This window comes from Heterodontus francisci, chromosome 18, assembly GCF_036365525.1.
Source record: "Heterodontus francisci isolate sHetFra1 chromosome 18, sHetFra1.hap1, whole genome shotgun sequence".
Taxonomy (NCBI): Eukaryota; Metazoa; Chordata; class Chondrichthyes; order Heterodontiformes; family Heterodontidae; genus Heterodontus; species Heterodontus francisci.
In genome coordinates, this window is record NC_090388.1 from 20,776,541 (window position 1) to 20,791,801 (window position 15,261).

Below are 15,261 nucleotides of genomic sequence, written 5' to 3' on the forward strand. Positions count from 1 at the left end.
AACAACCTCTATGCTACTATCCCCGGTACAGCACAGCCTAACACTTTTTCTCCCAAAGATACCATAGATCTCAGTATCCTTGACACAGAAGCATTTTTTTTTCTTTTAAATGCACATTAGAAGGCTATGACATGTTCAGATTGGCTCTTTTCTCCTCAATTTAAAACCAAAAAAGATTTTTGAGTTAGCAACGAATGTGGTTTCAGGTATATGGGAGGTGGGAAGGCCACAGGTAATTGAGAAGAAAATGTCCCACAAATTAAATGCATCTAAACATTCTGAACAAGGCTCTTAATTTCTAATTTACATGCTGTCCAGAATAGTACAAACACCATTCCATAATGTAGTACCATGTCACCGTTGTTTTCTCCAGGGAGAAGATGCAACATAAACACATTGATTCATTAATTCAGCCCAGATAAACGCACTGCAAGTGACTTTGCTATACTTAGAACTAGAACAGTGAAAGGTCAAATTCGAAGGATGTGTAAAAATTTAAATTACCGTCTTTACCTGCAACAATCTTTAAACTTACCCACACTTTTTTCCACGCGAACTACCTTTGTGCAGGGTACTTCTCCTAGTTCAGTAAGCATGTACAGCACCTCTAATGAAGAGATTACCAGCAGCATATCAGGTAAACTTAGATGACATATGATCTCCCTGTAGGACTCCTGATCCACATATTCACATATCAAGTCTGCATTATCTTCAGCTCGACACAGGTTTCCTAGTATTTCCATACCTACAGAATTATACAAAATTAAGTATGAAAATGTGTAAAACCAGAAAGTATCAATGGCATTATTATAATAGTTGCTCACCTCTTATCTTCAAACACTTGTCACAGGAAAGTAGACATTTAGTTACAGTATGAAAAATTAGATGGGTACTTTTAAAATCAACAGGATCCAACTGTAGCTGCAAAAATAAAAACAAAAAGGAAAGTCACATTATTGCATGCCTTGCTGTCATATTAACATCTCCTATTTACTGGCACTGGTGGACAAAAACCACAGCTAGAAATGAATTAAAAAGCTAAAATTATAGGACCATCACATGTAACATATTTGTAGCAGACAATGTCCAAATTCACTGTGAAGCTAGAGTAAAAAAGTAAAGCTGCCACAGGTGATAGTAGAAATAAAACACAGCAGTCACTAATGTTCTTAGTTATAAACTGTTAAGGATTCAAGACAGAAATTGTCTGATGTGACTTGAGGAAAAGAAAAACCATAATGGAACAAAAAAAAAACGTGGCATATTCAATATATGGGAGGGAGGGGAAGGGAAGATGTGTTAGGCCATGTCTGTCCTATTCCCGGTACTTCTGCCCTCACCCCTTCCCCTCCCTCCCAGAACCACATCACGGCTCCTCTTGTCTTCACTTTCCACCCACCAGCCTCCACATCCAAAGGATCATCCTCCACCACCTCCAGCGTGATGCCATCAACAACCACATCTTTTCTTTCCTTCCCCTCCCGTCAGTATTCCGAAGGGATCATTCTCTCTGCGACACCCTGGTCCGCTCCTCTATTACCCCCGACACCTCATCCCCTTCCCACAGCACCTCCCCATGCAATCGCAGGAAGTGCAATACCTGCCCTTTTACCTCCTCTCCCCTCACCATCCAAGGCCCCAAACACTCCTTCCAGGTAAAGCAGCGATTTACTTAGACTTCCTTCAATTTAGTAGACGGTATTCGCTGCTCACAATGCGGTCACCTCTACACTGGGGAGAGCAAATGTAGATTGGGTGACCGCTTTGCGGAACACCGCTCAGTCCGAAAGCATGACCCCCGAGCTTCTGGTTGCTTGCAATTTCAACACACCCACCCTACTCTCATGCCCACATTTCTGTCCTTGGCCTGCTGCAGTGGTCCAGTGAACATCAATGCAAGCTCGAGGAGCAGCACCTCACCTTTCGATTAGGCATTCTACAGCCTTGAGGACTCAACCTGAGTTCAACAATTTCCGAGCATGACTAGCCTTTTTTTCTATTTTTCTATTTTTATTTTTTAATCAGGTGCTTCTTTTTGGACAGAGATGCTCATTATTCTGCCATTAACACTCTCTTTGGACTGACGCTTTGTCTTTCACCACAAGCATTAACACTCTCTTTGCCTTTGTCCCATGATGTCTTTGTTATTTAATTTCTCCTGCCCTCTATCCTATCACACACTTTCCCTTTTGTTCTCTTCCCCACCAAACCACCCCCTTCACTTGCTTAAAACCTAATACTTTTTAACCTTTGCGAGTTTTGATGAAAGGTTACCGACCTGAAATGTTAATTCTGCTTCTCTCTCCACAGATGCTGCCTGACCTGAGTATTTCCAGCACTTTGTTTTTATTTCAGATTTCCAGCATCTGCGATATTTTGCTTTTATTGAAAATGAATTCCCCTATTCTAATTTACACTTCTTTTTCAGTCTTTGGGCTGTTAATTTTACAACCCTTCAATTTGATTGGTTAAGGACATGCACAGTTGCTTGCCCTATTCATTCAGCATGCTCTCTCATGCTGTGCTGTTATCAGCTCACGCATTCAGAAAATTGCCACACAAAAGATTTAAAAACCTAAACGCACAAGTCTAACTAACTGAAGTTGCCACTAGTTGCCCTACTACAGCAAAATCTGAACCATTAGATTACAGCTTTAGCATTCACAATATATTATCTTTTAAGAAAACAGGATGGGAAACACTTCTGCTTGTAGGTTGTTACATACGAATGAGGAGGAGTAGGCCACTCAGCCCCTCAAATCTGCTCCGCCATTCAATAAGATCATGGTTGACCTGATTGTAACCTCGACACCCCCAATAACCTTTCACCCCCTTGCTTATCAAGAATCTATCTACCTCTGCCTTAAAAATATTCAAAGACTCTGCTTCCACTGCCTTTTGAGGAAGAGAGTTCCAAAGACTCACGTCCCTCAGAGAAAAAATTTCTCATCTCTGTCTTAAATGGGCGACCTCTTCTTTTTAAACCGTGACCCCTAGTTCTAGATTCTCCCACAAGGGGAAACATCCTTTCCACATTCACCCTATCAAGGCCCCTCAGGATCTTGTATGTTTCAATCAAGTTGCCTCTTACTCTTCTAAATTCCAGCGGATACAAGCCTCGTCTGTCAAACCTTTACTCATAAAACAACCCGCTCATTCCAGGTATTAGTCTAGTAAACCTTCTCTGAACTGCTTCCAATGCATTTACATCCTTCCTTATATAAGAAACCCAAATACTGTACACAGCATTCCAGATATGGTCTCAATGCCCTGTATAACTGAAGCATAACCTCCCTACTTTTGTATTCAATTCCCCTCGCAATAAACAATAACGTTGTATTAGCTTTCCTAATTGCTTGCTGAACCTGCATACTAACCTTTTGCAATTCATGCACTAGGACACCCAGATCCCTCTGCATCTCGATAATATGCTTCTTTTTTTATTCTTCCTGCCAAAATGGACAATTTCACATCTTCCCACATTATACTCCATTTGCCAAATCTTTGCCCACTTACTTAACCTATCTATATCCCTCTGTAGCCTCCTTATGTCCTCTTGACAACTTACTTTCCTACCTATCTTTGTGTCATCAGCAAACTTAGCAACCATATCTTCGGTCCCTTCATCCAAGTCATTTATATAAACTGTAAAAAGTTGAGGGTCCAGCACTGATCCCTGCAGCACACCATTCATTACATCTTGTCAACCATAAAATGACCCATTTATGCCTACTCTGTTTCCTGTTAGCTAGCCAATATTCTATCCATGCCAATGTTACCCCTACACCATGGGCTTCTATTTTCCACAATAACCTTTGATGGGGCACTTATCAAATGCCTTCTGGAAATCTAAGTACAGTACATCCACCGGTTCCCCTTCATCCACAGCACATGTTACTTGTTCAAAGAACTCCAGTAAATTAGTTAAACATGATTTCCCTTTCACAAAACCATGTTGACTCTGCCTGATTACCCTGAATTTTTCTAAGTGCCCTGCTATAATGCCTTTAATAATAGCTTCTAACATTTTCCGAGACAGATGTTAAGCTAACTGGCCTGCAGTTTCCTGCTTTCCGTTTTCTTCCCTTTTTGAATCAAGGAGTTACATTTGCTATTTTCCAACCTAAACCCTTCCCGAATCTAGGGAACTTTGGAAAATTCAAACCAATGCATCAACTATCTCACTAGCCACTTCTTTTGAGACCCTAGGATGAAGCCCATCAGGACTCGGGCACTTGTCAGCCGTAGCTCCAACAATTTGTTCAGTACCACTTCGCTGGTGATTATAATTTTCTTGAGTTCCTCCCTCCCTTCCATTTCCTGATTTACAGCTATTTCTGAGATGCTACTTGTATCGTCTAAAGTGAAGACTGATGCAAAATACCTGTTCAATTCATCTGCCATCTCCTTGTTTTCCCTCATTAATTTCCCAGACTCACTTTCTCTAGGACCAACGCTCACTTTAACTTTCGTAAAAATATCTATAGAAACTCTTACTATCGGTTTTTATATTTCTAGCTAACTTTCTCTTGTACTCTAATTTTTCCCTCATCAATCTTTTATAGTCACTTTTTGCTGCTATTTATATTCTATCCAATCTTCTGACCTGCCATCCATCTTTGCACAATTATATGCTTTTTCTTTAAGTTTGATACAATCTTTAACTTTATAGTGAGGCCTCCCCCTTGGAATTTTCCTTTCTCGTTGGAACGTATCTATTCTGTGTATTCTGAAATATCCCCTTAAATGTCTGCCACTGCAACTCAATTGATCTATCCCTTAACCTGATTTGCTAGTTCACTTTAGCTAGCTCTGCTTTCATGCCCTCCTAATTGCCCTTATTTTAACTTTAAAATTCTCAAATTGAATGTAATATTCAATTGTATTATGATCGCTGCTACCTAGGGGCACCTTCACTATGAGGTCATCAATTAATCCTATCGCGTTGCACAATACCAGGTCTGGTATAGCCTGCTCTCTGGTTGGCTCGAGAACCTACTGTTCTAAGAAACTATCCCAAAAACATTCTATGAACTCCTCATCTAGGCTACCTTTGCCCATCTGATTCTTCCAGTCTACATGTAGATTAAAATCCCCCATGACTAATCACCGTACCTCTCTGACAAGCTCCCATTATTTCTTCCTTTATACTCTGTCCTACCTTGTAGTTGCTGTTAGGGGGCCTGTACACCACTCCCACAAGCGACTTCTTGCCTTTATCATTTCTCATCTCTGCCCAAACTGCTTCTATATCGCAGTTTCCTGAACTCAGGTCATCCCTCTCTGATGTGCTAATACCATCATTAATTAACAGAGCCACCCCTCCACCTTTTCCGAGCTTCCTGTTCTTCCTAAAGGTCATGTACCCTTCAATATTCAGGTCCCAATCTATGTCATCCTGCAGCCATGTCTCTGTAATGGCTATCAGATGATACTTATATATTTCTATTTGCGCCATCAGTTCATCTGTTTTGTTTCGAATGCTACGTGCATTCAGATACAGAGCCTTTAGTTTTCTCCTTTCATTTTTTTTTTAACGTCTAGCCTTGACTGCTGATTTACTCTTAGATTTATACTCTCTGTCCCTTCCTGTCACGGTCTGTTTATCAGTTCCCATATTAATATCTTTCTCTCTTGTTTTGTCTCGACTTTTTGATTTACGACGTCTTCCCAAATTTGATTCCTTGCCCCTACTATTTAGTTTACAACCCTCTCTACTTCCCTAATTATGCAGCTTGCTAGAACACCAGCCCCAGCTTGGTTCAGGTGTAGACCATCCCAGCGATACAGCCCACCACCAGTGCCCACGAACCGGAACCCACTTCTACCACACCAGTCTTTGAGCCACGCATTCATTTCTCCAAGCTTATTTGCGATATGCCAATTTGCACGTGGCTCAGGTAAGTTGTGTTATATAATAGAGGTAGGCATCCTAACCTGCATGTTTTGGAATGGCAATATGAAGAAAAAGCAGCAGCATAGTGGAAGGAGCAACAGATCACATGTTCGAGTGAAAGTGAAACTGGAGCTTTAAATGTAAAATAAATATTGTGGCAAATATTGCACTGTCACCAGAGACAAATTAATTGATAAATTTTTATTGACTAAGAGATATCAACAGCTGGGATGATCGAACGGCACATAATGAAAATAGCAAGTGTATCAAGTCAAGTGCTAGGTCCAAGGTGTGCAAATGAGTATGTAATTGGTGCTGGAGATTTGAACACATTTCTTAATTGAGCACATGGCCTAGGTTCAATTAAGGAGAAATGAAAAAGGCTTACAATTCTTTGACAAACTCAAATTTTGTTCTGGCTCTTAAGCTTTCAAAAAGTTGGCCACAGCTTACGCAAACATTTGTGGGGCAAAAAAATTTTTTAAAAGTCAAACTACATCATTTCCTTCCTATCATAAGGTATGTAACACATCATGAAATTCCTACCATAATGTTTAGATACAGATTATTTTATTTTTTCTCTCCACGTACAGTAGGCACCAAACATTTATAAAACTTAGGAAATCTCACCAGTTCCACACACAAGTAGATTATTCCCTAAACTCAAAAAACATTACCTTCATGAAATTTACAGTTACACAAAAATTATATTAATGGGACAAATTTGCATATACAATTACAAAACAATCTTTTCTCTGGAGTTAAGTCGCATAAATATCTTTTACGCTGGATACATTATCACTATCATCCAATTTAAATTACGATTTGTAAGAGCACAGAATATATACAATTTTAGTAACTGAAATGCACTGTTAGTCAGAATAATGTCGTACCTCAGCTGCTACGTTACCCAATGTGTCCAGCCCCAGTTGCTTGAGAGAAGCATACCGACAATGGGAACATAACAACAGGAAACGGACACATGTACGATGAGCTGCCAATAGCTTGACATTTCCTTCCTCAAATGACAAATTCCGAAGAATTACTGCTATCTGAAGTACACGTTGCCCCTCAACATCATTGATGCCCACTTTATGAGGGGGGTGGAATAAAGATGTCTCCATATCCATTTCTATACTTGTACCTATATAAAATTGATTTTTTATTAATTTAAAGACGTAAAAAATCTGGATACCTGAACAAAAATACAATGACTCAGTTGTATGGGGGGGGGGGGGGGGGGGGGGCACAAAGGCGACAGGAAAAGCAATAGTGTTAGCAGATTCGATAGTTAGGGGAATAGGCAGGTGTTTCTGCAGCCACAGATGTGAATCCAGGATGGTGTGTTCCCTCCCTGGTGCCAGGTCAAGGATGTCACTGAATGGCTGCAGAGCACCCTGAGGACGTGGGGTGGGGGGGGGGGGCGGGGCGGTGGGGAGGTACAACAACCAGCAGTCGTCATAGAGTTATACAGCACAGAAAAACAGGCCCTTCGGCCCACCGTGTCCGTGCCGGCCATCAAGCACCTATCTATTCTACATGTAGTCCATATTGGTACCAATAACATAGGCAGAAACAGGGATATGGTCCTGCAGTTAGAATTTAGGAAGTTAGATGGAAAATTAGCAAGCAGGACCTCAAAAGTAGTAATCTCCCGATTACTGCCAGTACCACATGCGAGTATAGAAATAGGAGGATAAAGCAGATGAATGCATGGCTGAACAGATGGTGCAGGAGGGAGAATTTTAGATTCCTGGGACATTGGCAGTAGCTCTGGGGGAGATGGGACCTGTACAGGCCAGACAGGTCACACCTAAACAGAGCCAAGACCGATTTGCTAGTGCTACTGGGAAGGATTTAAATTAACTTGGTAGGGGTATGGGAACCAGGAGGAAATATCAGAAAGGAATACCAAGGTGCACAGAATACTAGGAGAGACAGATAGCACTAGAGTAAGAAATAGCAAGTTATCAGGTGGGGTCAGAGTAAGGGAGAAAATAATAAAGTCTAAATTAGGGTTACTGTGCATGTATGTGAATGTGGGAGTGTGGTAAATAAGATTTCTAAGTTACAGGAGCAGGTTGCCATGTGGAAAAAAGATGCGGCGATAACAGAAACCTGGCTAGTAAATATTCCTGGATACAAGGTGCTCAGGAAAGATAGAAAATGGAAAGAAAAGTGACAGTATTAAGGAGAACATTGCAGCGCTGGACAGAGCAGATGTCCCAGAGGGGTCAAGGATAGAATCTATTTGGCTAGAGCTAAGGAACAAAAATAGTGCAATTACATTGCTCGGTGTAGTCTATATGCCAACGACGAGTGGGAAAGATGCAGGGAACAAATTTGCAAGGAAATTGCGGAGGTGCGAGAATTATAATGTAATTATAATGGGGGACTTGAATGATTTTATTTTTTTTATTTTTTTTTTATTTTTTTTTTTTATTTTTTTTATTTTCTGAATATAGACTGGGATAATAGTAGTGTAAAGGACAGAGAGGGGCAAGAGTTCCTAGAGTGTGTTCAGAACAATTTTCTACAGCAGTATGCTCCCAGTCCATTGAGAAAGGAGGCACTGCTAGACCGAGTTTTTGGGAATGAGGTGGGCCAAGTGGATCAAGTGTCAGTAGGGGAACATTTAGGGGACAGTGATCATCGTATCATAAGGTTTAGGTTGGTTATGGAAAAGGACAAGAAACAATCCACAGTAAGAATAATTAACTGGGGGAAAGGCAACTTCAATGGGGTAAGAATGCATCTGGGAATTGGAATCATAGGTTGGCAGACAAAACAGTAACTGAACAATTTTAAAGAGGAGATAGTTCGGGCACTGTCAAGGTATATTCCCACAAAGGGGAAAGATCAGGCAAACAAATCCAGAGCTCCCTGGTTGGCAAAAGAAATAGAGATCAAGGTGAAGAAGGAAAAGTGTGCTTATGACAGATGTCAGGTGGATAATACAACCGAGAACCAGAATGAATACAGAAGGTTCAGAGGGGAAGTGAAAAAACAAATAATAGAAGCAAAGAAAGAGTATGAAAAAAGACTAGCAGTTAACAAAAAGGGAATCCAAAAGTCTTCTGTTGGCATATAAATAATAAAAGGGTGGTAAAAAGGAGGAATGGGGACGATTAGGGACCAAAAAGGGGATTTATGCATGGAGGCAGGGGGCATAGCTGAGGTATTAAATGAATACTTTGCATCTATCTTTACCAAGGAAGATGCTGCGCGGGTCATGGTGAAAGAGGTGATAATTGAGGACATTTGAAAGGTTTAAAATTGATAAGGAGGAGGTATTGGATAGGCTGTGAGTACTTTAAAGTTGATCAGCCACCTGGACCGAATGAGATGCATCCAAGGACAACCGAGGGAAGTAAAAGTGGAAATTGTGAAGACACTGGCCATTATTTTCCAGTCTTCCTTAGACTCAGGGGTGGTGCCAGAGGACTGGAGAATTGCAAATGTTACACCCTTGTTCAAAAAAGGGTGTAAACATGATCCCAGCAACTGCAGGTCAGTTTACCCTCAGTGGCATTGAAGCTTCTTCAAAAGAATAATTCTGGACAACATTAATAGTCACTTGGGCAAATGTGGGTTAGTTAAGGAAAACCAGCATGGATTCTTTAAGGCAAATCATGTTCAACTAACTTGCAGGAGCTTTTTTGATCAGATAACAGAGAGGGTTGATAAGGATAATGCTGTTGATGTGGCGTACACGGACTTCCAAAAGGCATTTGATAAACTGCCGCACAACAGACTTGCGAGCAAAGTTATAGCTCATGGAATAAAACTGAGCAGCAACACAGATATGAAAGTGGCTGAGTGACAGGAAACAGAGAATAGCTGGTGGAATGGCAGACAGGTGGCAGATGAAATTTAATGCAGAGAGTGTGAAATGATTCATTTTGGCAGGAAGAACACGGAAAGACAATAAAAAAAAATAAAGGGTACAATTCTAAAGGGGGTGCAGGAGAGGGGGACCTGGGTGTGTATGTGCATAAATCAGTGAAGGTGGCAGGACAGGTTGAGAGAGCGTTTAATAAAGCATACAGCATCCTATGCTTTATTAAGAGGGGCACAGAGTACAAAAGCAAGGAGGTTACGTTGAACTTGTATAAAACACTGGTTCGGCATCAACTAGAGTATTGTGTCTAGTTCTGGGTGCCAGACTTAAGGAAAAATGTTAAGGCGTTAGACAGAGTGCAGAAAAGATTCACAAAAATGGTTCTGGGTGAGGAACTTCAGTTATGTGGATAGAATGGAGAAGCTGGGACTGGTTTCCTTGGAGCAGAGAAGGTTGAGAGGAGATTTGATAGAGGTATCCAAAATCATGAGGGGTCTGGACAGAGTAGATAGGGAAAAACTGGTGGAAGGATCGAGAACAAGAGGGCACAGCTTTAGGGTAACTGGCGAAAGAAGCAATGGAGATATGAGGAAAAACTTTTTCACCCAGCGAGTGGTTAGGATCTGGAATACACTGCCTGACAGTATTGTTGTTGTTCTAGCCGTAGTCCCAAAGGACCATAAGCATCTCTCTCCATTAGAGAGAGACAGTTGGTAATGCATAGCTTGAGGGGCACCACTCCTCAAGAATGGGGAAAATCAAAGAGGCAGGCCTCCATGACCTAGCACAGCTGGTGCAGGGATTGAAATCACACTCTAGCCGTCTAGTCAACTGAGCTAACCGACCTCTACCGAGAATGTGGTGGAGGCAGATTCAATCGAGGCATTCCAAGAGGAAATTAGATTATCTGATCAGGAAAAATGTACAGGGTAATGGGGAGAAGGCAGGGGAGTAGTACTAGGTGAATTGCTCCTTCAGAGAGCCAGTGCAGACATCATGGGCTAAATGGTCTCCTTCTGTGCTGTAACAATTCTGTGATTCTGAGGAAACAAAGTGGTAAAACAGGACGAAAGGTTTCTGATGTTCCTTCTTTCCCCATTGGGAAAAGTCATTGACCTCTGCTCCATTCCCTCAAGAATGCAATAGAGATTGGGAACTCACCACATGAAAACCAAGGGTGACAATCTAGTTTTTTTTAAAAAAAACATTCTCCTATACAACATATTGAACATTCACATGCTGCAGTTGCTACCTCAAGGCCATAAAAACATAGTGCAATGAATAGTAAATATCAATTTTCAGTTAAATATTCATTCTAGCTCAAGCTTTCAAAAAATTACTTGACTAACCTTGTGATCCATTACTCCTAAAAATGAGTTCCCGAATTTCATTATCTTCAACATTGTCTTTCCAGAACTATAAAAGTCAAAACACAGAGGCCATTTTAAATTATCCAAAGCATAACAAATTTCTTATTGAAATTTTATTAAACAGTATGCACAGTGAAACTGCATTTGAAATCTAAGCCGCAAAGATAAATTCATGCAACAGTTCTTCAAAATGTCATCGTTAGGAGTGTTATAAAAGGCACTGCAACAGTGGTCATTCTGGATACTTTCTTTTTAAAGATGTGAAGGAGTGACAAATAATCATCAGGTGATAGAGGTTTATTAGATAACATTTCAAAGATGCTAAGTATATATACATTCTTTGAAATGTATGTGCATCTATATATACACGAGTACAGAACATACAAGTGTTGAACGTAGAAACCTAAACATAATTTGCTCATCCTAAAATTCTGAATAATTATAGAACTTAACCACTCCCCAAATTATCCAAGTGTATCAAAATGCTCATCTGTTATTGCTGAAGGTTTTTAATTTCTAATGTCAGCTAGAGCTTTAAGGTGAGTTTTTTTTTAATTCCTTACAACCTAGAAACTGTTTAAAGTTTGAGGAAAAACTGGACTTTAGTGGCTATTATATTTGAATAGTTTGGACTGCAAACCAGAAATGATGATGCTTAAGCAAATAATGAATAACTCCTCAAATATATTGCAATTTTTAACCAGACTGGCGTCTGCATTTTGCAGACAGCAGTGAAGGAACAGCACTTGCTGTTCACTACTCTTGACAGGTGGCCTTTTCAGCAGAGACTTGCTGCTAATGCATGAACTAGCGCAATGCTCTCTACAGAAAATCTGTGGCATGTGTGAGCAAGGCAAGCAACAACATGGCTCTTCAACCAATCAGACTGAAGAATCCTCACAGACAGCGTGCTGGATTTTGCTGAAACAGTCGGGGCCTTTACATTGCGCTCAATTCTGGATCGCCAATTAAGAAGCCTCCTCTTGAAGCCCCATCCAATTAAGGATGGCGGGCAGAGCAGGGAACCGGCACGCCCAATAGGAGGGCCTGCAGCTATGTCCAGTTGACAACCCCACAGGAAGGGATGGGCACTGTCGATGTAAGTAAGTGAATGGGAGGGCACCTCAAAATGGAGACACCCTCTGACGAATTATAAAAATGTAAAAATAAGTGTGGACACAGCTGCCTGGCTATCAGTGTGGAGGAGGTCCCCCTCTACAGGATGGCCTGTGGCCACAATAGTGACCCTTTGGCACCCGTGTCGCGGGAGGGGGGGGGGGGGGAAAGTGCTGACAACTTGGGGATAATTTAAAAGGAGGCCTCACTGGCTGGTCCGGCCTGCTGCCAAGCGGCCATCTCACCAATTTCACCCCCAGTGGGGACTTATTTGAGCCTAATTAGCTACCTGACGCTGCTGGGTGGGTAACCGGTGCCAGTCAGACCTCGTCTCCTGCAGGAATGCATTGGGGAGCTGCCCCAACACAAGATTCTCTAATTTTTCTCTTAGTGCCGAATCCAAACCTGTCTCCGTGGGACCGGGAAAATTCAGTCCAGAGAGTCTAAACCAAGAAGTATAGATTAGATTTCAATTATGCATGGAAAGCAAAACAAAGAGAGGAAACAAAAGATGAGATTGAGACAGAATTTTTTTTTAATTTGTAAAAAAAAAAATCGCCAGCATTGTAATTTCTGAAGGAATGAGAGTCCACAATTGTAAAGTTAAATTTTCAGTACCAGAGAGGTTGTTTGGCAGTAATTATGACTTATCATGCTATTAAAAGTTAATTTACACCTGAATGCACCAGCCCCAGCTTTTTCTGCCGTGTTTAGTGGATAACTAGTGGGCAAGTACCACAACCTCATGCTCTTACATTGATTTTAATGCTGAATCTGTCGATAAGGTACTGCTATAGTGCAGCCTGTGGAGAGGTAGGGTAACTTGGACCACAACTTCCAGATTTCTATGTTTACGCATGTGCGGACTCCAGAAGTTGCTGTTCTATTTACTCCATAAATAACAAAGCTGAGCAATAACACTTATTCTCAATGCAATACCCAGGCCAATATATTCCTTTTTATCTATTACAGAACTGTTCTGTCCAATGCTGTGCACAAGTGTCTGTGCCAAGAATTTTGCATCTCACAAGCTCCCCTAATTTGTCTGCTGCTGGGCAGAGGAGGCCTAAGCTTTCCTTGTGGAGCCTGGGAGCACCCCTACCATTATGACAATGAACATTCTATATATAGTTTTAAATCATAACTGGAAGCCCTTCTGATACATTGCCGAGAGCTGTATGGAAAGGCTTAAAGTAAAATGAGTAATTTTCATGGCTCACCCAACTAGTTCTACAAGCTTAAATGTTCATTTTATTACTCTGAATAAAGAGATGGGCACAACTGTCTATTTTCAATGTTTCCAAATGAATGAGTTCAGTTCAAACACTGCCTCCTGCGCATATAAACTGCAGGCCTTGGATGACATAAACCCCTCCATACGTTTCTCTGCAAAGATTTTTTTTTTACAAAAATAGGCAAAAAAATACTTTGGCCAAATACTAGTTAATTCTTGAAGGAGAAGGAAAAAATATGGAATGGTATCAATTAACCCTTTATTCTGGCATCCCAAATACGTGTAGACGGCGGACACTGGGATCTTTCTGGAGCAGTTCTTTTCAGGCGGCATCGAGAATTAATCTGGCAGGCTTTCCAAGAGAAACCCAGCTTCAGGGGTTTTAGTTATCAGACACGGGATTCTCAAGGTTTCTCAGAGTTGGAGAAAAGATGAGTTGGGTGTTTCTCTTTTAGCAGGCTAGCCCCAACTGAATCAAAAGAGTCCAAAACGAAACCAACTCTTGACCACCATAAATCTTGACATGTCAATTCCCTGTAAACAACTGCCATAGTCATAAGGCACCTGTTTACTTAGCTGAAGACATGTGACATCCAGTAAATGTTTTTAAACAGAAAGCTCAAGTCCTTCTAATGACTTTTTTTTTAAAAAACCACAGTCCAGCATCTACAGAATCACTTCAGTCCCAAATGAATCCATCTCCACAATCATCAACCATGAGTCCTCAAAAAAACATTTAAAAATAGAAGCACTTTCATAACACCTCCATCCTTGGAGGAATGAAACGTCATCTTTAAATACAAAGAGTGGGAAAAAAACAGAAGACGAAAAAATACTAAAACACATTTACACACTCGTTCTCATTTACTCTTTACCTGTAACTAACACAGTTCTGCCCTGAATCATCTTTGTATTCAAATAATTCAAACCAAGGTTAAGTTCTAGACAAAGCATCAGCAATTACATTATTTTTCCCCACAATGTGGATAATTTTTAAGTAATAGGGCTGCAATAGTAAACTCCATTGAAATAGTCTGGCATTCTTGTTTTTGAATTTTTCCACAAAGGCTAGGGGGTTATGATCACTATATACCAGTGTCCTTTTCCACTGTGGAGTATCTCTTTTAGTGTCGATTTAGCTTTTTGGAAAAGTATCCCACTGGCCTTTCTATGCCCGATTCATGTAACAGGACTGCATCGACCCCCACATCACTATCAATTGCTACCTTGAAGGGCTTCGTGAAATTTGGGGTAGCCAACACTGGTTCACTGACCAAAATGGCTTGGAGCCTCTCAAAAGATGCTTGGCACTCTCCTGACCACAGTATCTAGGCTTTCTTTTTTGAAGCAAATCTGTCAGTGGAGCAGCAATAGTATTAAAACTTAGTACAAACTTGTGGTAGAAACCACACATCCCCAAAAACATTTCTCATTTAGTCTTAGGAGCAGGAAACTCCATAAATGCTTGTACTTTTGCGGTTCTTGGCAACACTTGTCCTACTATATGCTCTAGGTAGGTTACCTGCGCTTTTGCAAATTCACTTTTGACAAGGTTTATTACCATATCAGCTGACTGTAATTTTCTAAACTGAGCTTCAAGTTGTTCCAAGTGGTCCTTTCCAAGTGTCACTGTACGCCAGTACATCATCAAGGTAAACCACACAGTTAAGAACACAGACTACCACTTGGTTTATTAGTCTCTGGAAAGTGGCTGAGGCATTTTTTAGCCTGACTGTCATCACTCGACATTGGAAAAGGCCGATATTTGTGTGACAAAGGCCGATATTTCTTCAGCTCAGGGTGT

The 15,261-nt window shown here is 40.9% G+C and overlaps 1 protein-coding gene across 2 annotated transcripts in view; it reads right to left on the reverse strand.

The window, feature by feature from the left end:
* The window catches only part of arid2 (AT-rich interactive domain 2), a 172,334-nt gene that overhangs the window by 54,203 nt on the left and 102,870 nt on the right, over window positions 1-15,261 (reverse strand). For both annotated transcript variants that reach the window (XM_068050387.1, XM_068050388.1), the window contains 4 exons: window positions 11,087-11,153; window positions 6,790-7,040; window positions 825-921; window positions 536-745 (listed from right to left, as the gene is read on the reverse strand). In XM_068050387.1, the coding sequence (XP_067906488.1) occupies window positions 536-745; window positions 825-921; window positions 6,790-7,040; window positions 11,087-11,153 (625 nt within the window). The remainder of the gene's footprint in view (window positions 1-535; window positions 746-824; window positions 922-6,789; window positions 7,041-11,086; window positions 11,154-15,261) is intronic.